At 54.5% G+C, this 22,954-nt stretch overlaps 1 protein-coding gene across 18 annotated transcripts in view; it reads right to left on the bottom strand.

The window, feature by feature from the left end:
• The window catches only part of CTIF (cap binding complex dependent translation initiation factor), a 297,589-nt gene that overhangs the window by 74,400 nt on the left and 200,235 nt on the right, over positions 1 to 22,954 (bottom strand). For 9 of the 18 annotated variants that reach the window (XM_045457976.1, XM_045457985.1, XM_045457972.1 and 6 more), the window contains 2 exons: positions 17,849 to 18,338; positions 14,968 to 15,267 (listed from right to left, as the gene is read on the bottom strand). In XM_045457976.1, coding sequence (XP_045313932.1) covers positions 14,968 to 15,267; positions 17,849 to 18,338 — 790 coding nt within the window. Of the gene's footprint in view, positions 1 to 8,302; positions 10,529 to 14,967; positions 15,268 to 17,842; positions 18,339 to 22,954 lie in introns of those variants that run through there. The other 9 variants (XM_045457969.1, XM_045457984.1, XM_045457982.1 and 6 more) reach the window with 2 other exon arrangements.

Here is a 22,954-nt window from a genome sequence, read left to right as displayed (position 1 = left end):
AGAGAGAGGAAGGGACCAGTTAGAGGTGCCGCCACCCCCGCCTCCAGCCTAGACAGCTGATAGAGGCACAGGGCCCCATCGGAGACGGGACCCACTTCCTCCAGGCTTCCGTTGCTGGGGCCTGACACAGGAGACTCATCAGCCTGCCACCTGACCTCGGGGTCTGCAAACAGAAGGGGTGCTCACAGGTGCCCAACCACCCAGGGCACCAGTGGTGCCCACTCACCGGGACCCACTTGTCCCCAGAGCTGCGGCCTCTAGACCCCACGGGTCGTCAAATAGGAACAAATCAAAGCTCAATGAGCTTTCTTCTCTTTGCCTTTGTTTCATGAATCACCAGCGTGATGGGCTAGAAACCCATGAGTGGGACGGCCATAGGGGAGAAGCTGAGGCTGGCTGGGAGAACAAGGAGCCACCTTGTTGCTTGTCTTGCAGCTTGGTGGGAAGAGGCACCCCTGCCCCGTGCCCCCCCCCCCCCCCCGCCCCGAGACACACAGGGAGCAGCGGACCCCTGAGCTCTCGTCTGGAAACTGTCTCGATGCTTTTGGCCATACGATGACAGTGGGGAGATCACTCAGCTATTGTTTAGTCTGCGGGGAGGAGGCTCTGGTCAACCCTGTCACCTCAAAGGCATCTTCTAATCTCGTTCCTCACCACCTGTCCTCCACCTTACACCTGGCCCGGCCCTGTCCCCAAACACAAACACACTTCAGCCAACAGAGGCACTCGGGCGGCACACATTTTGAGGAGGCGAGGGGTACAGGGCCCAACGGGGACTAGGGTCTGGTTCTGCTTCTGTCACTCACAGGCTACGCGACTTCAGGTCTGTTTCCTAAGCTTTCTGGAACTTTCTTCACCCCTGGGTAGTATGAACACCCACCTCACAAAACTCTAATGGGTACTTAGGGGGCAGTGTCTGCTCCCAGCCAGTGCAAGCTGAATGCCTGCAGAGACACTGCCCGGATGAAAGGGAGGAGGAAAAAGGGCCCCCAGCCAGACAGCTGACAGGAACACCCAGACGCCGGGGGAGTGAGCGCTATTCTGGCTTGCCACAGAGGTCTGGAAGGGACCCTCAAACTGAGGTTGCTGGACTCAGGGATGGGGCCCCTCGAAGGGCTGGAAATCGCACAGGGGAAGGTGGCTTTGTGGCAGAGATGCCATCATATGGCTTCAATCTTCCCAATGGGAAAGCCCCCAGGATGCCAAGATGCTGGGCTGGCCTGGGAGGGGCCTGCAAGCAGGTGAGGCCAGCCTTGCGCGCTGGCGCCCCCTGCAGGCTGCCCTTCCCGCCAGGAGGGCACTGGACTCTGCAGACGAGGCCAGGAGGGCAGGGAGGAGCAGACGGGACCGCAGACCTCCCCGCACCCCGGCGGGGAGAGGGTGACATGGGGTCCGCTCTTCACTCTGGTCAACCCACTGACCAATCAGTCGGCAGCGGGCAATTAACAGGCACTCCATATGGGGCCGGCATGTCTGCTTTAGAATAACAGACACAGAGACACAGACTTGGAAATCGCCCTTCTGACCCCCTTATTTTACAGGTGAGGAAGCCACCAGAAGGGTGAGAGGACTGGCCTGAGGTCACCCAGCTAGAGAAATGCAGGGCAGGGGCTAGAGCTGAGCACGCTGCAGCCAGTGGGGGGCGGGGGGGGGGTCTCCTATAACCACACCTGTAAGTCCCCTACAGAGCAGTGCCCCAGCTTTTCTTCCCGCCCCTAGGTGTCTCCCAAATATTTTCTAGGCTCTCCTCGGTCCTGGACCCCCACTCACCCTTCACAAGCCCAAGGCGCCCGAGGGGCTGAGAGAGCCAGACAGAAGGAACCATGAGCCCTGCTGCACAGCGGGGAAGCCAACCCCCAGACCACATGAGGACACCGAGGTCCACAGCGGGTGGAGCTAGGCCAGATGCTGGCTTCAGACTTCTGTCTCCTGCCCTAACCCTTGAGGCAGGCCAGAAAATATGTGCTGGGGGAGGAGGAGTAGGGGCTCCTGCAGAGGAGGGGGAGATAAGAATGGGTAGGCTTTGTGACACTGCCTGGCCCCGTGGCCTCATGCACAGCCTGCTCCCTCCCTGTGGGCTAAGTGGCTGCTGCAGGAGGAGGGGACAATAAGATAGCATGACGCTGCACGTCTGTGTGTAGATAAGCGCGAGGGCACCCACCTACAGGCTGCCCTCGGGGGCAGCTGATCCACAGAGAGGGGCTGAGTGAGCCACACAAGATAGGCACCTGGGACCCTGCCCCTGACTGCCAGGCCCCAGACTATCCGTCTCAGTGACACCCAGGCGTCCGGAGCCTCCCCAGCAGGCTGGCCTGGGCCCCAGAGGCAGTGGTCCTCCCTGCCTCTTGCCCAAGATGGATTGAGGCCCGAGGTTGGCAGGGACTCGTTGCTCTTAAAGGAGAAGTTTTAGTTCTGGGTTAAAACCGTCTTGGCCTGCGAAGGCAAAAAGCAAGTGCCAGCAAATGAAAGGGCCAGTGTGGTTACTGTGGCCTGGGGTCACGGCCTGGCTGGGCAGCCTCACACCGGGGCTTGCTGACACTGGGGGAGCCCCCAGCGCTATCCAGACACCCTTGCCAGGCTCGCAGGGCAACACGCACCTCATCCTACACAACTGTGGCCCGCCTCCCCCCCCCCCCCCCCCCCCCCCCCGGCTCCTCTCATCTACAAGCATTTGCTCTGGCTTCTTCCACGTTTCCCTCGGGCTCTCCAAATCCTGCCTCTTTTTTTCATGCCCCCTCCTCCAGGAAGTCTTCCCTAGGTGCTAGCACGTAAAAGCCTTGCCCCCTCCTCTGACTTCATCTAAACTTCTCTCCAGTTGAGCTGGCCTTGCCCCTCCAGCAGATTTCTAAATACGTGGTAGAGGCCAGTGGCCCCTGCTTTGCTGGGGTTTAATAGTGCTGAGCATGGGGCACCCAGCAGGGACACAATGCCAGCCCCGGGGTCCCCGTGAGGGCTTTTCTTGCTGCTGGATCCCTGGGTTATCCACAGTGCCATCGCTGAATCCCAAGTCCTAGCGTGAGTCGGTGGCCCCTAGGCTTGTAGAAGGTCTGTGTGGGGCCTCTCCTAGGAAACTCGATGAATAATAATAGAAAGAAAAAAGAATGCAAAAAGAGAAACATGATTTTATGAAATTCAGAAGTTCCTCTTGGAGGAAGAGCCTTCAGAGGCTTAAGTGGCTTAAGAGCCACAGACAAAATGATCCGTGTTCCAATAGATTTTAACCATGATTATGTCTGTGGGGTAAGCAGGTGCAGGACACAGGTTTTATTACCCATTTAATGAAGACTAAGGGGAGGGTGGCTGGCGTGTGAGATGGGCCCAAAGTCGCCAGCTGAGCGGTACCAGAGCCAGGGTGAGATGTTAGACCGGGTGGGGGTTGGACTCTGGGCTTCATCAATGGTTTCTTATGCCACAAGGCAGGAAGTCATCCAGAGGGAGTCTCTGTGGCCTGCAGGCTGAGTTCCAGGTGACTCTGCTTCTGTGCTGCATTAGAGACACTATTCCTTTCGTCAGACGTTTTCAACACCCAGAGTAATGGAATAACTACCGTCTCTGGGGGTCGGTGGCAAGGGTGAGTCCAACATGTGGAGCTCTGATTTATATGCAGCTGCTCAAGAATAGGCTTATTCTGATTACAGGTATATCCAGAAGCTTTCGATGGAGTCCAGCCAGCCCCAAATCCCACCTATGCTACCCCCACTTGGGTATCGCCCCTGTTCAGAGGCCCATCTGGGCCCTACACGGTAGTGTGGTGGCTCTTGGGTCCTCTCTGCTTCATCGGTCCGGATGCAAATGATCCAGGCATACGTACATACATGGTGTCGCAACCTCTCTGGAACCTGGTTAGTCGTAGCTGGGACTGTCAACAGTAGGTTGATCTGGGAGGCAAGGGGCTTCCCCCAGGGCTGGGTGGCCACCCCAGGAGGGGACTGCTCTTGACCGAGCATGTCTGTCTCCACGTATCAGAGATGACTGCCCTGTGTGTACTAGTATCTTACCAAAGGCGTAAGTTGCTCCCCTAAAGGGGCAGCCCACCCTCTTCCTGGCACTGTTGGCTGTAACTGGGGTTGAGGTGGGGCCAGGAAGGGGCTGGGACTGTTTCTCCCTGGAGACTCAACTCCAGGCATGAGGCCGTAGGGATGGAGACTCAGGGCACAGGGAGCCCTGATTCTGAACTTTGGGTTCACTTCCCGAGTGAAGGATGCACTTCCTGGGTTGATGGTTCTGAGGCTGCCCCCAGAGTTCCTATGCTGGAAGGTGACCTTGAGGGGCCACACCATCCAGCCTCTGTTTCATGATTGAGGGTCACCATGTCTTCTGGACAGAGATGCACCAAATGGGGAAAAGTCTAGAAGAAACTAGCAACGGGGCCTCTCATTGTTTTGCATTGTTCTCACGATGCCCCTTGGCCCAGAAGCAATGGAGGCACAGAAACCCCCCCACCTGCTTCCTTGCATTGCACTCTGTATCCCGAGATGCCCGGTGATTGCTCAGCGGCCATCTGGAGGGGAGCTGGGAAGACTTCTGTCCACTTACAGGGACCTCTTATCTGTCTAGGGAGATGCAAGCCAGCTGCCCTGAAAGCAGCGAGTTCAAATCAAGTGTGACACCCTTGCTGGCCATTTACATCACTGTCCTGTCGTCCTTTTTCTGTGCCCCCAACTCCTAACTTGATAAGTCACCCTCACCCACACCAGGCATCCAGAACACAGCCCGTGCACGCAGGGACAGGGGAAGGAGTGGGGAGGGGAGATGTGCGGGAGCAGCATGGGAAGGGCGCGGGGGTGGGGTGGGCAAGGGTGGGGACAGACTGGACAGAGTCCTGTTCATTCTCTCGGCAGGTGCCTACGTGCTCCGTGCCCCCACTGGAACAGAGGTCACGTGCCCTTGGCTAGGAAGCCTGTTCATATGGGGGCCTCAGTTTAAAGATTCTCTACTGACTCCTTGCTCTTGAAGCTCTTGGCACTTGAGAAGGATGGAGAGCAGAGGAAGAATGGTACATCTCCCATGCTGGCCCGCTGGCCCCGCGGCAGGCAACCCCAGCTTCCAGCCTCTGGATTGTGGAGGGGGGGTGTGGCTGGAATGCGAGGATTCCATGCACCAAGGGCTGGGGAGCGGGCTCCGGGGGGAGGGCGGGGGAACGAGGCGTTGCCCCCCGCAGCTTAGATCTCTGAGGGGCGGGCTCCAATCTGCGTGCGCTCTCTTTACAAAGAGATGACTGTGGCCACCACCTAAAACCCCTGGTTCTCTAATGTAAGAGATTTCCAAGCGTAACATCTTATAACCCATCACACGCGTCTTCCCAAAGCACGGCTTCTGTTAACCTTCCTGGGCCTCCGGTCTCGCATCTACAGGATGAATGGGTTGGGTGGGTACTCTATAGGTCCTGCCTTCAGGTCCATGCTGCTCTGGGATTAAAAAATAATTTTTTTACATGTTTATTTATTTATTTTTGAGAGAGAGAGAGACAGTGGGGGAGAGAGAGGGGGGGGGAATGAGCGGGGGAGGGGCAGAGAGAGAGGGAGGGAGACTCTGAAGCAGGCTCCACACTATCAACACAGAGCCTGATGTGGGACTCGAACCCACGAACCATGAGAACAAGACCTGAGCCCAAATCAAGAGTCGGTCGCTTAACCGACTGAGCTACCCAGGCGCCCCTGTTCTGTGATTTTTAGATAACCTGGGCATGCTACAGCTCAAGAACCAACAAGGGCTCGCTGGTCCTTCTTCATAAAGTCCAAACCCTTTTGTTCCACCTTATGGACTTCTTCCAGCTCTCCACTTACACCTTGACTGCAGGCCAGTCTCCCCACTGTCCCTCACCTGCACCATTTCTTTGGGTCTTCACTCATTATATTTCCCCCATCAAAAACGAACCTCCCAGAAAACAGTTTGGCAGTTCCTAAAAAGTTAAAAGTAGAATTTCCACCTGATTCAGCAATTCTACTTCTAGGTATATTTTCCAAAAGATTGAAAGAAGGGGCCAAACAGATACTTGTACGTACACATTCATGATGGTGCTACTCACGAAAGCCAGAAGAGGAAACAACCCCAGTGCCCACCGATAAACAGATAAATGGATAAACAGAACGTGGTGTAACCACACCCATGGAATATTATTCGCCTGGGACAAGGAAGGAAGTTCTGACACATGCTCCTGCGTAGATGAACCTCGAAACCGTTTTGCTAAGTGTAATAAGCCAGACACAGAGGGACGGCTATTTTATGATCCCACTTCTGTGGGATGTGTGTAAGAGCACGAGAGCCATGTTGATAGAAGGTGAGGGGGCTGGGGGGCCGGGGGGTTACTGCCTGGTGGCCACAGGGCTTCTGTTTGGGATGATGAGAGGTTCTGGGGGTGGATGGTGGGCGTGGCTGTGCAACCTTCTGGCTGTGCTTGGTGCCACTCAGTTGTGCACTTAAAACATGGCCCAAATGGTACATTATATGTTGCATATACTTTATCACAAGAAAACAAGGCCAAATGAAAAAAAAAACAAAAACAACCAACCAATCCAAACCAAACAAGCCAACCATAAAACCCTCCTTCCCTCTCTGCTTCTCAGCCCCTCCTGCGGAGCCCAGCTCCCTTGGCAAGCCTTCCTCACCCTGCTAGGCCATGCGGCTGGGGTGGGCCTTTGAGCTCTGCAAGCCATAGGGAACAGCAGTCCTGGGGACTCCTTGAGGAGGAGCTTAGACAATCCCTCAAGACTATTTACTTCTCTTTGAAAGAATGACCTTCGGCCGCCATCCCCTCCCTGCCTTGGGGAGGGCCCCTCTTCTTTGGTGGTGGCTGGGGAGCCTCCCTGGGGAGCCAGGGAAAGGGTGGTGAGCAGTTACATAACCTGCAGGGAGATTTTTTCCATCGGCCCAGGCAGTGCCAGCTTTCCAGAGGCGGCCACGGCAGGTAGAGGCGCCCTGTCTGGGCCGGCCGTGCCTGGGCAGGGCAGCGATGCCGTGATCTGGAGCGGCTTAGCATAGCTCAGATTCCCAGCGGCGGCTGGGGGCCGGGCGCTCGCTGAGTTGCGGGGAGGATCTGCTGTCTCCTGCTGGCCTGGCTCTGGGAAGGGGGAAGGAGGAGGTGCTGGGGGTGAGCCGCCAGCCAGCCAGGGGTGACCCTCTGGGGCCCAGGACACCCGAGCTGGCCTTCTCCGATAACCCACTTATCGGCAGGGCCTGCCTCGGCATGGCAGCCTCAGACGGGGAAGCGCCCAGCCAAGTTCTATGAGGGGATTTAGCCGGGAAAATGAAGCCGGGGGTGGGGGTGAGGCTGTGCAGGGAGGAGGACACGGCCTGGCAAGAAACACAGGTGATGGTGAAATAATCCCTGACTCGGGTAAAGTTCCCCTGGCCCAGAGATGGGCGGGAGCAGGACACTGAACTATTCCCTTCTGTTGCCACCAATGTTCCTTTGTCCCCGCTAGGCTGAACTCCTGAACCAACCATCTGATGCTTGCTGAGTACCTGCTATGGGACGGCACGGTAGTTGCGGGGGGGGTGGGGGGTGGGAAACACAAGGATGACAAGGACACAGTCTTTGCTCCCAAGGCACCAGGGGACACAGCCTCCAACAAGAAAACCGTAATGGGCAAGCCGCTGTTCTGGGCTCCTTCTGGGACTTACTGAGGGTCAATGATCACTTTCTTCTCTCTGCTTATGTTCCAATTAAAAATTCAAACTGCTTTTTTTCTTCCTGTCAAAATTACAGGCAGCTTCTGTCCCACTCAGTATTCCAAAGTTCCAGACGGGGCCTTAGATTCAGCACTTTTGGAAGCCACCTCCTGCTTCCCCTCCACCCCACACCATGTTGAACAGTCAGAGGCAGCTGGAGCCTCGAAAAAAGACACTCAGGCTTTGGACACTACCCTCACCCGCACCAAGTGGGAGAAGAGGACCAGAGGGGTGGGCAGGTTAGCAGAGACGGCCCATATACGGACTCTGCCATTGTGGAAGGTAGCCAGCAAAGGCTTCGTTACGTGTCTGTTGAGAGGAAGAAACGAGGGCTGCCAGAAAGAAGGTACGATCTGCTCATTCCAGAGCAAGCGTGGGCAACAAGTAGCTGTCTCTGGTTCCGGTAGGGTGGACTGGACCTTTGGTATCAGCCAAGCACCGGCTCTCCCTGGTGGGGTAGCTGTGCCGGCTGCAGCCTCCTTTGCAGAAGGTCAAGGTCCTGGGGTCTCCCGTGACATGCGAGGCAGGCTTGCCTGGTGCCCACCATTTGGGGGGAATGCGCGTGCCGACTCTGCATGGCCCTCACCGGGCAAGGACTCCAGCATGGGCAGAATGACTTGCTGACACCAGCAAGAGAAAAAGACCTTATGTGGGTCTGTGCAAACACCATCTACAATCTGCCCACAGGGAAAGCTGCCTGCGTTTGCCTGTGAGCCCTTTGCTTTATCCCCTCTTGATTTCTAGCAACCAGTGGAGGGGAACTCGGGGTGGGTACAGCCCAGGGCTTTGCTCAAGCTCTGGAATGCACAGAACAATGTGCTTCTATCCCTGGGTATGCCTGGCTTGGGCCAACAGTAAAATTAGTTTACATGCCTGGAGTGCACGTCGGCTCAGCGGTGGGCATGCAGAAGTAAGGGAGGTCTAAGCAGAGAGAGAGGGTTCAAGAGGGGGGAACCGGGCCTCACCTCAGGAATAGCAGCTGTGTGGTTCATCTGGATAAAGCAAATGGCGATGTAAAGGTGTTTCCTCAGACACCCCCAGCCCTCCAGTGGCCCAGAAAGCTCAGACTCCGAGACTGCTTGCTGGAAAGGCAGTGGGATTATTCCAGAAGGGTGGATTTTGGAATCCCCACGGATAGCTTCATGAGACAGATTCCTGATTTTCCCAACTTTCTGGTCCTTACACCTTATCTGGGCAGTGGCATGGGAGCCAGGGTGGCGGGCTGGTGGCTCTCATTCAGCCCTATGACTTTGGGTAAAGCTCGTAGCTTTCCTGAGACACTTTTCTCATCTGTGAACATGGGGAAAGATTCCCGCCCCGGAACCCGGCTCGGAGAGAGTCTTGGCATTCACTCACAAGGTGCTCAGGAGTGGAGAAGCTCATCATACACCAGGGAGCACTGGGCCCTAATACTGAGGGCTCCGTCTTTCCCCTACGAGCATTTCCCAAGCACCTACTACGTCCAAGTCATGAGGCCAGGAGCTGGGGACCAATGCTAACTCAGCCAGGACTTCTGCTCTTGAGCAGCTTACATTTAGAACTGGTTACAACCCCAGGAATCAGTGTTAGCTCCTCTCTTCCCTCCCCCCTGTAAAAGATGGGAGTTAGGAACTCGAGGCTCCAAGTGGAGAGGAACAAGTTTCATTTTCCCAAACCTTGAGATAACCAGGAGAGAAGGAGGTTCTCTCTGATGAGTGGAGTTAGAGGGATGGCCCAGTGCCAGTGCTGGCCCCAAGCCAGCAACTGTGGGACCAAGACAGGGGGCAGAGTTTGAGAGAAACGGGGCAGGAATAGGGTGTATGTGTCACTCAAACCCTGAAGATGCATATTATGTTCTGACTTACTGATAGAGCAGCCAGACCAGGGAGTCTTGAGTGTATCTTCTGGGCCTAAACCCACAGTTGAAGCCACTCCCAGAGACCCCGTGGAAGCCCCGTGCAGCCCCCAGGCACCACTCAGTGGAGTTTCCGTGTTTCAAAAGCTCCAAACACAGTGCTTACTGGTGACCTCGCCTGAAACACAAGGGTTTATCTGCTCTCTAGCTTGAGGCCAGCTTTTTAAAAGACAATCTTATAGAAGGTGCGGGTGGAGAGCAATTTATTTTGAAATCTGGTCACATGCCAGATTCCGAGTTGGCATTTTTTCACAACAGCCCCGCTGTGTTTACGACTTGAGTTGGGATGAGTTTTTTTTTTTTTTTTTTTTTTTTTTCAAAAAAGGTATCGCATCCTTCTGTTAGATGTGTTGTTGGCAACGGTTGCTAGGGAGAGCTGGGGTCAATTACAGACACACTGATGCCTGCTCTAATAATACTTCGCTCTGCATAGCTCAGATGCAGACACCTCTTGGCTAAACAGGGCACACACATTTCAACAGAGGAGGGCTTGAACTTGTACTACCCAGGCATATCTCGGAGAAGGAGCACTCCCTGAGCCCAAGTGGAAGGCTTGGGGTGGTGACAGGGCAGTGCCGGGTGGAGGGGGCTCAGGCCTCCAATTCCTCTCATTCCAAAGGTCCCATAAAAGAGGCATGCTCATTCTTCCCTGGGTGAAGCTGGAGCCTCCCCCGCCACCCCTCCGCCCTATTATCATTCCACTATTCCCTGGTGACGGTCAAGGCGAGTTTTGGTGACTTCCATAACCCAGGGGTCCTGGGCAACCCATATTCTCCCGGAAGTCAGAAAGCATCCGCGCACACACTCTAGTGGGTGTGGAACCCCACAAACACGAAGTCAGGGGCTGGGTGGGAGAGGGGGAGTGAGGCGGGCTGGGCAATGAAACAAATTGACTTCCCAGCTTTACTGGGTGGCCCGGCGTCTGGCCCACTCCCGACAACGTGGGCTGAGAGTGAGGTCCTTCTCCTGGAACATACGATCACTGCCCTGACAAACGTCGGAGGCCAAGAAAAAGAAAAAGGACGTGGGGAGACAATCTGAGGACAGAGAGAAGTAGGGCCAGTGGCGAGGAGAGGCAGCTCTGGGCTCCCACCGGGATGACTTGGTTAGTGTGGAGGTGCTCCAGGAGGAACCCCAGAACGGGGGAGAGGAGTATAAGAAAGGGCCCCCGGGATGACCCAGAACAGCTTCCTCACTGCCCGGAGGGGAACCCGAGGCCAGGCAAGGTGAAGGGACTGTCTCAGCTGCCCCGTCTCCTGCTTTGGTGTTCTCCCACCAGCTCGAGCTCCGCGTCTTTCCACATTACTCAGCAAAGAGTCCAGTACCTGGTACAAATTTCTCGACTGGCTCACGGGATGACAGGCAGGGCCAGCTGGTTCGTAAGTGACAACAGTGGCACAGTCAGGGCATCTCTGAAGTGTCTTCCTGACAGTGGTGCTCAGCCAGCTACACAGCAGAATCACGGGGGAGTTCTTCCAAAAGGAAGGCCAGCCTGTCCCTGGAGAATGGAATTCACCTGGTCTGGGGCAGGACGCCTGCAACAGTGTATCTTACAAGCTCCTCTCCATAGGATTCTCACCGGCAGCTAGGCCGAGAACCACTGGCCTAACGAAAATCTGATGGCTGAAACTCACCATTGCCAGGCCAGATTCCCACATTTCACGATCACACCGATAAAAGACTGTGCCTCAGTTGGCCTATTTGTGACACTGAGCCATCACCAACAAACCATCAGTCATCCGATACAATGCCTTGCTACTCAGAGTGTGAGGTCTCTGGGCCACCAGCACCCAGGGTGTTGGATCTGCAAACCCTCGGGCTGCACTCAGAGCTTCCAAACCAGAATCTGCATTTAAATGAAATCCTGTGTGATTCAAAAGCACGTTCAAGTTTGAGAAGCGCTGCTCTGATGAGAGGCACTGATCTGATGCATTTAAGAAATGTCTGTTATTATAATAAGTAGAATTTTATTTACAAGAACACTAGGGAAAGGACCACGTTTAAGGCAAAAAGACTCGGTTTTGATGTAAAAATTGGGGACCATTTCTGGGCTGTGGGACTGGTGACAGGGGGTCTACTGAAACCCTAGGGTCCCTGGCATCATCATGGCTCATGAGGGCAGTGTTCTGGGTTCCTGGAGCTGACGATGCTGAGTCTGGCTGGGAAGGGTGGAAGGTCCTTTGACCTCCGCCTGGCCCCAGTTACGCTCCATGGGGTCTGCACCCCAGCTTGGGGGGCAGCTCTCCCACCTCTGCACAGCACCCTCTACGTCAGAGCACGCCCCTCCCCCTATGCCGCCAGCTCCCGCTGCTGAAACCTGAGGCAGCAAAAAGGAGCACACCCGAAGCCAATGCCGAGAGCTGAGTTCACAGGGCGCTTCATACCCCTGGCACATTGCGGCCAGCATCACTAAGCCGGGCCTCTGACGTGGAGGAAGCCACCTAACTGACCACAGCGGGGGACGGGGTGGGGCATCTCAGAGGCCACGGAAGGGGGCTGGCTGGAGACCTGGTGAGCTGTAAGAGGATGGAGTGGAGAGTGAACCACAGAGGGAGAGAGGGAAGGGGAGAGCTCTGGGGGCCGGGCTGGGGCTGTCTGCCAGGGGATACAAATCAGGTTTGCCACAAAACGAAGGCAAGTAAAAAAAGACACCCCTGTGGGCCTTAAGAAGGAAAGTGGGGTTTGATGACCCATGCCTACTTCCCTCTTTTCTTGTACCTTGTGAGTCTGGGGTGATGAATGGCCATGAATCAATCATGCTGCCTGGAAAGCTGACTTCAATCTGTCCCCTCCTCAGCGGCTGGGAGAAGCAGCAGGGCCCGAGGAGGCCCAATCAGACCCATGGGGGGTGGTTTCCTCTGGGCCTCGCAGTTAGGGAGTTGATCCGTCAGGAGCTCGGGGCAGCGGCACACGCGTACATCCAGTCTGCCCTCCATGGGAGCCTGAAGGGCCTTGAAAGTGAGCGTCTGGCTCAAGCCCTTCGAGGGGTTCTCTCCTTAGCTTACGCAAAAGCTGGGGCTGCGGGTGGTGAAGACGGGGTGAGTGGGGGCCAACGGGGGACATTTAGGTTTCTAAATACCTAATCCACAAGTGCTCTACCCAGGCAAGTGGCAGATGTGGGGCTGAGAGCCCTCCTCTGCTCCAGGGACAAGATGGCATCAGTAGGGCTGTCTCCCAAAGCACATGACGTACCTGTCCTTGAGGCACACTAGGGGGTGGGCAGGTTTCTGAGGACTAGGGGCACCCGAGACTGTTTCCTGCAGTGGAAGGGCCCAGGGAAAGTGAGGGAGGAGGAGGCTTGCGTGGGGCCCCTCGTGCCCCTCCTCAAGGCCCCCGCCTCATCGCTGGCAGCACAAAACCGTAAGGTCCCCTGATGGGCGTCAAGCAGCCAAGCCACGCACGTCCCAGCGGGAGCCGCAGAGGTCCAGTTCCAGCTGATGACCCCTGAATCAGGTCGGAAAGCCCTGTTTCCCGGCTTTCAGGTTAGCGTTCTTGCCCTGAGCTCGTGTTTGCCAAACCAGGCCTCTCGGCATACTAATTCCAGAAGAAGTTATTAGCTGGGGGATGCAAAGGAGACTCTGTGGAGTTCAGTGCGGCCAAACAGGTTCCCTTCCTGCTGTGCTGAGCCAGCCCACTTTGTGGCTGACGGAGAGGCGGGCGCGCCACGGAGCCCCTTCTGTGGTTGAGCATTTCCCAGGATTGATGCCCTGCCGGACACCGTGGGCAAGGCTGCTTTAACCACAGGTCATTGGAAGAAATGCCTGACCCGGGCAGGATCCTGGGCGGCCCCTGCGGCCAGCTGCCCTTCCCAGCTGGGTGCGTCTCGTCTGCACGCCCTGTATGTCTGTCCGCCACTGGTTCTGGCTAGGTTACTTGGAGCTGGCAGCCGTTGTCTAGAAGTCTTGTCCTATCCTGGCCCTTCTCGGAAAAAGATCTAAATCCAAGGCGAATGGCCGATCCCGGCCCTGACTCCCCCATGCTTGGCAGGACGTGGCAGACAGGCCGCTCCCGGCCGTCACCCTCCACACTCTCCCAGGACATTCCGGCCCGTGAGGAACATGCCCGATGTGCAAATCCCTCAGGTAATGCGGGAATTCGTCACCAGGGGAGCGTGGGCGATCCAGGAATGGGAACCTGATCGGGGCCCGGAGCTGGAAAGAAGCAGGCCAGGCTGGCCAGCGAGGGCTCGGGTTGCAGTGAGCAGGCTCTCCCCAGGAAGAGGGGAGGAGGGCGGGGATGGAGCCCTGTGGGCAGCATGTGGGGGGGAGGGGGCTCCCTCCTCCCTGTTTTTTAGGAAGAGACCTTAGACTTCGAACCAGGTGGTTAAGACCAAGGCGACCACATGCCTTGGTTTACGCCTGGTGTCTGGGCGTAATTACAAACAGAGCCCTCGCGACTCTCAGGACGGTTGTAGTTTGGATGACTTGTCACACGGTCGCCCTTGTTCAGACAGACCCGCAGTTGGTCTCTGTCCGCTCTGCACCCCTGTTTTCCGAACCGCCAGGCTCTAGTCTCACCTCACCTGGGCTGGAAACTCAATTCACATCTCAACTAGCCTAAGGTACAAAGGCACACTACAGAAGACTTTTCTCCAGCCAAGAGGCCCCAGCCATGGTGGCCATGCCGGGCCACCTGCTACCTCTCCTCTGATGCCACCAGTTTACCTGCCACCACCCGTGACAGAAGGGCAGGGATCGGCCCCTGGCTCGTGGGACGGAACGGCGCTGGCCTTAGTCTGCGCACCCACACCCTTACCGACACTACACGCTCACGGTCACGAAACCAGCACTGGATGCGGGGAACCCATGGAGGAAGAAGCGAAAAGCGGGGGGAGGAGGGATTTTGAGCCAGAAGGCACCGAGGAACAAGATAGTCTTAGGTCGCCACACTTCCCTTTTGCCCTAAGAGTGGTTTCAGGAAGCCCAGTGTATCGGCAAGAAGATCACACCTCTCCTGCTCAAAGCCTTTGCACCTTCTGCTCAGCTCCAGCCACACCACCACCAGGGCCTGGTGGTCCGGGGCGGGAGGAGGAAAGGTGAAGTCTACACCCGGTTCACGTCTGCTCGGACGCGGAGAGGTCAAAGCACAGACGCTGGTGAGGAGCAAGGATCAGCTCTCTTATCGTGGAAATAGAAAGAGGGAAAGGCTGGTTAAACACGAAACACCTATAAAATTATATTGGTCCATTGTAACCATGGATCACTCACACAAACACACGCAAATCCGGCCACTCATCCCGTGCCCCTCAAGTGCCTTTTTATTTTCTATAATTAATCGGGCAAGGGTGGAACTTGGGAAAAGTTCAACTGTGGTCAGAATCTGCAGCCTTCTCTCTAGTAATAACCCACTGGCGGGCGCGGCGGGGCGGGGGAGGGGAGGCTCAGCTGTCGGTGTCCGGTTACCTGAAGCATGTTGAGGAGCAGGCTCCGGAACTTGGTCCCCTCCACCATGAAGAGTGCCATCTTGTCGCAGAGCTTTGCGGCCGTAAAGGCGAAGCTGCGGTCGGACACGGCCTTCTGGTAGATGGTCCGGACGATCTCTCCCAGCATCTCCTCGGAGTTGGTCGAGTTCTGGGCCTCCTCCATGAAGGTGGTGAGCTTGGCATCCACGTCACTGCTGTTGTTCCGCATGCTGTTGAGGATCTCAATCAACTTGTCCATCTTGTTCTGCTGAGGGTTGGTGGTCTCCACGGCCACTTCGTCCTGGGGGCGTGGGAGACAAACTGAGTCGTGCCTCAGTGGAGCCGAGGATACCACTGGGGGTGGCCAGTGGAGGGAGGCCTGCTGCCCCCAGCAAGGACCCAGCCCTACCTTCATGAACCTGAGGTCTGGTCCCTCTGGGAATGCTGACCTCCACCTAGGACCCCCAACCACCAAGGCCCTCTGCTGACCTTTTTCTTGGCTCTTAGGGGCTGATCTTTCTTGCAAGTTCTAGCTCTTACCCAGGATTCCCACATATATTGGTTCTGTTTGTGTACGTGCCCATCGAAGGTCTCAAGCTAGGAATGACCCAATGGGGCTTGTAAAAGATGAAATAAGGTAACAAAACAAAAAACTGGGTCAAAGAGAAAACGAGGGCAGGAAGGAGGAAAGTATTCAAAATGTGTGCTATATCGGTAAAAGGTGCCCACGGAATGGCCACCTTGCTTTCCAGGCTCCCAGATCCGGATAAACACGGCCCTGGTTTTATGTCCTGTGGAGACTGTGCTGGCCTTCTGTAACAAACGCTATACCCCGGGGAGCCCTCCAGTGTGCCACTGAATGGATGGGCACTTCTAGGAAGGAAATTTCAGACAGCTAACTCTACACCTTTAAGAAGGTTCACTGCACGCAGACCGGGCCTGGACAGATCTGATAGTCTCAAAAGTATTTATTCAAATACAATGGAGGGGTGGCCAAGAATGTGACTGCCCTACCTACTGGGATGGGAGATCAGGGAAGAAGGGCAGGGTCAGGGACAGAAAGTGGGGTCCCGTGCTTGCCCTCCTATTCCCAACCAGGAGAGCTCTAGGCCGGGAGGCACAGACCGGAGTTCTCGAACCTGCTTTCTGCCTCTAGCTGTACGGCTGTGGGCAGTGGTTTCACTCTCTGGGCCTCAGTCTACTTCCTGGGAAGATGCGGCGGCTGGATGATGTCGAGCTTCCCCTGAGCCCTACTTATGGCCTTAGCCAATGTCCTCCTGCTCTGGGAATCCGGGAGGCCTCACCTAAGGGGAGTGCTCGAAACCCGTGTATGGGTGCTATGGACCTATCTTACCCGTTCTAATCCCTTCCTTATCCACCCCACTGCCCCACCATCTGGGCCCCCGGACATTATATAAAATAAGAACCACCCAGGAGGTCTTTATGCCTGCCATGGCCTGTCTGCAAGGCATGCAGTGTTGCTCTCATTTTACAGATGAGTCAACTGGGGCTCGGAGAGGTTAGGGGACTTGTCCAAGGTCACCCAGCCAGCCAAAGGCAGAGTGAGGAGCAACAGGTGGTTTGCTGGACCCTAAAGCACCAGCTACGTTTAGTAGGACTGGAGGGAATTTAGTGAGTAATCCCCTCTCTGTGGCCAGGCTTTGAGGAATGTGTCTCGGCACGTCTTTAGGAGGACCCTACGCACTGTCACCACGCTGGTCACTACATGCCACCGGCCTGGTCTCCAGGCTCCCACCTCTGGGAAGGAAGGAAATGAGGGAGGCTCTCCCTCTGGACCTCACAGCTGCTTCCCCCACCGGGGGCAGCGGGGCGGGAGCTCAGGGCTGTGGAGGACACAGGTGCAGCTTCAGGCATTGGCTGGGGAAGGGGTCTGACCTGCCTTGTCCTGACCGAGTGTGGACCTGGGCTTGGCCTTTCAGGCAAAAGGGGGAGGAAAGAAAGCAGCAGTGAGAGGCCAGAGAGAAGCCCAGAGCTTCGAGCTCCACAGAAGCCCCACAACGGGGACTCTGTGGGGAGGGCCGGGGGCCAGCCGGCCTTTCTCAGGAGCAGTTCCTCTCCAAGGTGACCTTTCCTGCATCCCTGGCAGGGAAGGGGGGCCAGGGTAAGCACAGTGGACACGATGCTGCCGTTGACATAGCCTTATCCCTTTGCTAGAGGCTCAGGGACACGTCCCCTTGAATCAGCGAACCACGCTCTGGGGGCCACGGTCAGGATACAGTGAAGAAAGAGAGGCTGGTGGGGGTGGGGGCAACAGTTACGAAGGCCCTTCCTCTCAGGGCTGGTGTCGGAGCACAGTCGGCACCCGTATGAGGCTGGGGTTGAGGGCCTCCTTCAGTTTTGTCCCTTAGATGCCTCCTGGGCCGCTGGCGGATCAAGGAGGAGAATGGCAAAATCGAGACCCGCTCGCACTCTGCCCAACTCACCTTTGCTCTCGACCCTGGCGGGGACCACAGCTGGCCGGTGCTTACCTTGGGGGGAAGCATCCGTCCTTATCGTACAAGCTCCCAGTCTTTCCCAAATGCCCTTTAGCACTGTCAGGGCAGTGTTGGACCCCAGAAAATGCTGGAGGCAAGAACCAAGCCTACCCTGCACGCTTCCCATCCCCCTCAGGTACATGCTTCTTCCTCCCTTTCCCTCCCAGGCTGCGGGCTGGTGCCCAATGCCCACCTCGGCCTCTTGGGGGACCAGAAGGTGAGGAGCCGGAATGTGCCGGAGGGGGTTCACGTACGGGCCAGTCCTCCGGTGGCCAGCAGTCCCCGAGGCAGTGGTGGCCGCCTCAAACCCGAGCCTGCCTACCAAAGTGCCTACCTCACGATGTCTTCCCTGGTACAAGAGAACAACGAAAATTCATTTACCGGTACCTTTTCTTTCAGCCTTCGCCGCAGCCTGTCTTTGGAAGACTGGAGCAGGGTAATTTTGGGCCGCTCCCCGATGCGCTCGGGAATAATACTGTCTTTACGCTTTGTCTCGGCCTCTGGACCCCCCGGCTGCGGTGGGGGCAGCCTCTCGGAAGCCACTGAGGCTGGGGCATCAGGGCTGCGGGGGGGCTCGAGGCCGCCGTGCCCGGTGTCCCCCAGGGCATCCTCAAGTTTGGGGCTCTCCACGGCCACGGTCTCTTTGGCATTGCGGTGGGCGCCTGCCTCCCCCTTGTCGCCTGGCGGGTGCTTCATGTTGCTGTGGTGCCAGCGCCGGTTCTGGCTGTAGCCGTGATGAGTGGGCCTCCCTGAGGGGTGAGGCACCGAGCCCCCCTGGTAGGATTTCTGGTGGTCCCTGTTGTGTTTGGCACTGACCGTCGGCTGGTGGTCACCATGCTGCTGGGGCTTGTTCCCTCCCGGAGGCCTCTGCTGCCGTCTGCAAACCGAAGAGGAAAGACAGAGAGGGTCACTGGGAGGATTGTTCAGGGTCCCTGTGTCCAAACGCTGGGCGAGCAGTTCACGGAGCTGTTCACGTATTCGTTCTGTCTACCCCCTTACTGGACACCTCCTCTGTGCCCGACTCCGCGGCAGGGCCTGTGGACACAGCACAGCACGAGACAGACGGGGGGCCTGCGATTACAGAGTCAAGTCAGTCCCTGAGTTCGAGTCGTATTTTCTGCCCTTGTTAGAATACACATCAGCACACGCGTGGGGAGCCAAAGTCACACGATGCGTCAGAGCAGATCGTGAATCCTCCTGACTCTGACCCCAGCCACCCAGCTTGTACTCTTGATGCACCTGTTACCATTTTGGGACTCCTCCCAATGCAGTCTACGCACGTTCCGAAGAAGATACATACATAGACCTGTATCTGGTGACAGCTATCCTGTGAATCAATTTTTACCATCATGGCTCTTGTGAAGTTGTATCATTTGTTCAACAACTTTGTTTGCGTGTGTGTGTGTGTGGGGGGGGGGGTACATTGACATTTTCACCCCCAAGCCCACAAACAAAATATGCAATAGGAAACTGTTATGCACTCAATGGTGTGTCCCCACCCCTTCAATTCACATGTTGAATACTCAATCCCTAGTACCCAAGAATGTGACTGTATTTAAAGATACGGGCCTTTAAAGAGGGGATTGAGTTAATCCGTTAGGCCGTTAGGGTGGGCCTCAATCCAATGGGACTGGTGTCCTTATAATAAGAGGAAATCTAGACACATAGAGAGACACCAGGGATGTAGACACAGAAGAAAGACCGTGTGAAGATACAGCAAGACAGACATCTGCAAGAGGAGAGGCCCCAGAAGAAACAAACCAAGACACCTCAGTCTTGGACTTCCAGATTCTAGGGCTCTCAGAAAAAAAGATTCTGTTGTTGAGCTGCCCTGTCTGTGGTATTTTGTCACGGGGGCCCGAGCTGACTAACCCAAAAGCGACATTTGACTCACCGATTTACCGGACACACTATTTTCTAAGGCAGAGAACATGACAATGGAACAAATCTGAGGTGTGCACAGGAGATGAACCCCAAACATTTTGCACGTTTATTTTTATTTTTGGGACAGAGAGAGACAGAGCATGAACAGGGGAGGGGCAGAGAGGGAGACACAGAATCGGAAACAGGCTCCAGGCTCTGAGCCATCAGCCCAGAGCCTGACGCGGGGCTCGAACTCACGGACCGTGAGATCGTGACCTGGCTGAAGTCGGACGCTCAACCGACTGCGCCACCCAGGCGCCCCCCCCCCCAAACATTTTGATCCATCTCTGGAAGCATTCTTGTGCTCACCCCCCAGTGTTTTCCACGCCCTGACTTTATGGGATGTGCAGCTGGAGAACTGTGACCTGTCCCTTTGGTGGGGACAGCGGACCTTCATGGCACTGAATTTTATGAACCCAAAAAAGGCATTGATTTACTTTGAAACTATTATTACTTATATAAACTCAGTTTCAATGTTCACTTGACAATTTCGTATCCGTGAAAATCTGGAGGCATCTTGGACTGAGGTTAAACATATCATTTTTCCATTAAAATTAATGAAAACAATTTTTTTTCCATTGAAAAGCCTTCCCTCCCGGCAGGGTTTTCAAGGGGAATTAAAGTTATTAAGTGGGAGACAGGTGTATAGTGTTTTGTTTCCACACAAATGGTAAAGACAACACATTGCATGTTAGAAGTAGAAATTAGGGTGTTTCTGGGGGGGGGATGTTTGACGATCTGTTACAAGAGCCTCTAGTACATGTAAATTGCTGCACCTTGTTAATTCCACTTGGTGGCAATTTATCGAAAGGAAATCCTCAAAAGCCTTGCACAGGGATGTAGGCACAATTTGTGCATCGTGGCAGTGTTTAACAGTGAGAAACAATGTGGAATGTTAAGAACCTGGTGTTAAGACTTCACTCTGGTTGATGGAAGAAAGCATGTGTTGTCCTATGTGTAGCATGGTGCTACTTTTTAAGGCAAATATTTGTATGCATAGAAAAATCTGGAAGGAAAGGCGCCTGGGTGGCTCAGGCAGTTAAGTGTCCAACTCTTGATTTCGGCTCAGGTCGTGATCTCACAGTTCTGCGTGGGGTCAATCCCCGCATTGGGCTCTGAGTTGGCACCACGGAGCCTGCCTGGGATTCTCTCCTGCTCTCTCTGTCCCACCCCCACGCTCTCTTTCTCCCTCTCGCACACTCTCCCTCTCTCAAAGTAAATAAATTTTAAGAAATTAAAAAAAAGCAACACAGAAAAATCAGGAAGGAAACACATCAAAATGCTAACAGTGGTTAACTCTGGGGGATGGGATGAGGATTTTTCTTTTTTACTTGTGTTTTCTAAAAGAACATGAATTTATTTTTCTAAACTTTTTACTGTGAGATAATTACAGATTCGCGTGCACTGGTAAGAAATAATACAGAGAGATCTTTTGCATCTTCTACCCAGTTTCCTCCCATGGTAACATCTTGCAGAACTCTGGTACAAGATCACAATCAGGATTTTGACATTGATACAGTCAAGATACAGAACATTCCCATCACTGCAAGGATGCCTTCCTGTTGCCCTTTTATAGCCACACCTACTTCCCTTCCACCACCTCCTCTTGAGCCCCTAGCAGTAAGTAATCTAGTCTTCATGTCTACAATTTGTCATCTCAAAAATGTTACATAAATGGAATAATTTACAATCTGTTACAAGAGCCTCTAGTACATGTAAATCGCTGCACCTTGTTAATTCCACTTGGTGGTAATGTTACATACATTACAGTATGTAACCCCGTGGGATTGGCTTTTTTCACTCAGCATCATTCCCTGGAGATTCATCCAGGGCGTTGCACGTATCCATAGTTTGTTCCTTCTTACTGCTGAGCAGTGTTCCACAGTGTGGATGTATTAGCGAGTTTAACCATGTACTCGCTAAAAGGCATCTGGGTGGGTTCTAGTTATTGGCTACAGTGCACAAAGCTTCTATGGACATTTGTGCACAGATTTTTGTTAAGTTTTCATTTCTCTGGGATAAGTGCCTGGGGGTGCCATTACTAGGTCATATGGTAGCTACTTGGTTTAAAAAGAGAACTACTGAGGGGTGCCTGGGTGGCTCAGTCGGTTAAGTGTCCGACTTTGGCTCAGGTCATGATTTTGAGGTCTGTGAGTTCGAGCCCCGCGTCGGGCTCTGGGCTGACAGCTCGGAGCCTGGAGCCTGCTTCAGATTCTGTGTCTCCCTCTCTCTCTGCCCCTCCCCCACTCAAGCTGTCTCTCTCTCTCTCTCTCTCTTCTCTCTCTCAAAAATAAATAAACATTACAAAAAAAGAGAGACAGAGAGAGAGAGAGAAAACTATTGAACTATTTTCCAGAGAGATTGTATCACTTTACACTCCCACCAGCAACACACAAACTGTTCTCAGTCATTACGTCTGTGGATAATTTTCCAGGCCCACTTTTTCTCTGCTCTACATTAGAGTCTGAGACCATGTATGTTAGATTTGCTGTTATGGACCCCCCAGGTCCCAGAAGCTCAGTTCCCTTTTTTTTTTTTTTTTTTTTTTTTTGGTCTATTTTCTCTGTGTGGCTCAGATTAGATCTTTTTTTTTTTTTTAATTTTTAAATGTTTATTTATTTTTTTTTTTTAATTTTTTTTTTTTTCAACGTTTATTTATTTTTGGGACAGAGAGAGACAGAGCATGAACGGGGGAGGGGCAGAGAGAGAGGGAGACACAGAATCGGAAACAGTCTCCAGGCTCTGAGCCATCAGCCCAGAGCCCGACGCGGGGCTCGAACTCACGGACCGCGAGATCGTGACCTGGCTGAAGTCGGACGCTTAACCGACTGCGCCACCCAGGCGCCCCTAAATGTTTATTTATTTTTGAGAGAGAGAGAGAGCAAGCAGGGGAGGGGCAGAGAGAGAGGGAGACACAGAATCTGAAGCAGGCTCCAGGCTCTGAGCTGTCAGCACAGAGCCTGGTGCAGGGCTCGAACCCATGAACTGTGAGATCATGACCTGAGCTGAAGTCGGATGCTTAACCGATTGAGCCACCCAGGCGCCCCATGGATCATTTTTATTCTATCTTCCAGTACACTGGTTCTTTCCCTTGTCCCTCCATTCTGCTGTTGAACAGACGCATTGAGTTTTTAATTTAACTATTACGTTTCATTTGGTTCTTTGTTATAGCTTCTATTTCTTTGCCAAGACGTAATTTTTCATTTGTTTTAAGCATGTTCTTTTGAAGCATTTTCCTGCTGGCTGCTTTAAGATCTTTTGTCAGAGAATTCTAACACTTCTGTAATCTTGGTATTGGTGTCTTATTGTCTTTCTTTACTCAGTTGAGATCTTTCTGAGATTTCCGGCTGAAACCTGGACATCTTCAGTATTGTGTTACGAGCCTCTGGGCTCATGGAGAACTGTTTTAGCTGGCTTCCTCTGACCTTGCTTCCAATAGTGGAAAGGGTTGCCGTGCCCTGTTACTACCGAGTGGGGAGTACAGGTCGGGTTCCCTACTGGGCCTTCTGTGACACCCCAAGGGAGGCCCGCTTTACTGCGGTGCGGGGTTGGGAGTTTGGGCCCCTCACA

The sequence above is a fragment of the Leopardus geoffroyi genome, chromosome D3 (genome assembly GCF_018350155.1).
Source record: "Leopardus geoffroyi isolate Oge1 chromosome D3, O.geoffroyi_Oge1_pat1.0, whole genome shotgun sequence".
NCBI classification, from domain to species: Eukaryota; Metazoa; Chordata; class Mammalia; order Carnivora; family Felidae; genus Leopardus; species Leopardus geoffroyi.
The sequence above is the reverse complement of the archived record's forward strand: the minus strand, read 5'-3'. Positions and strand labels throughout refer to the sequence as shown.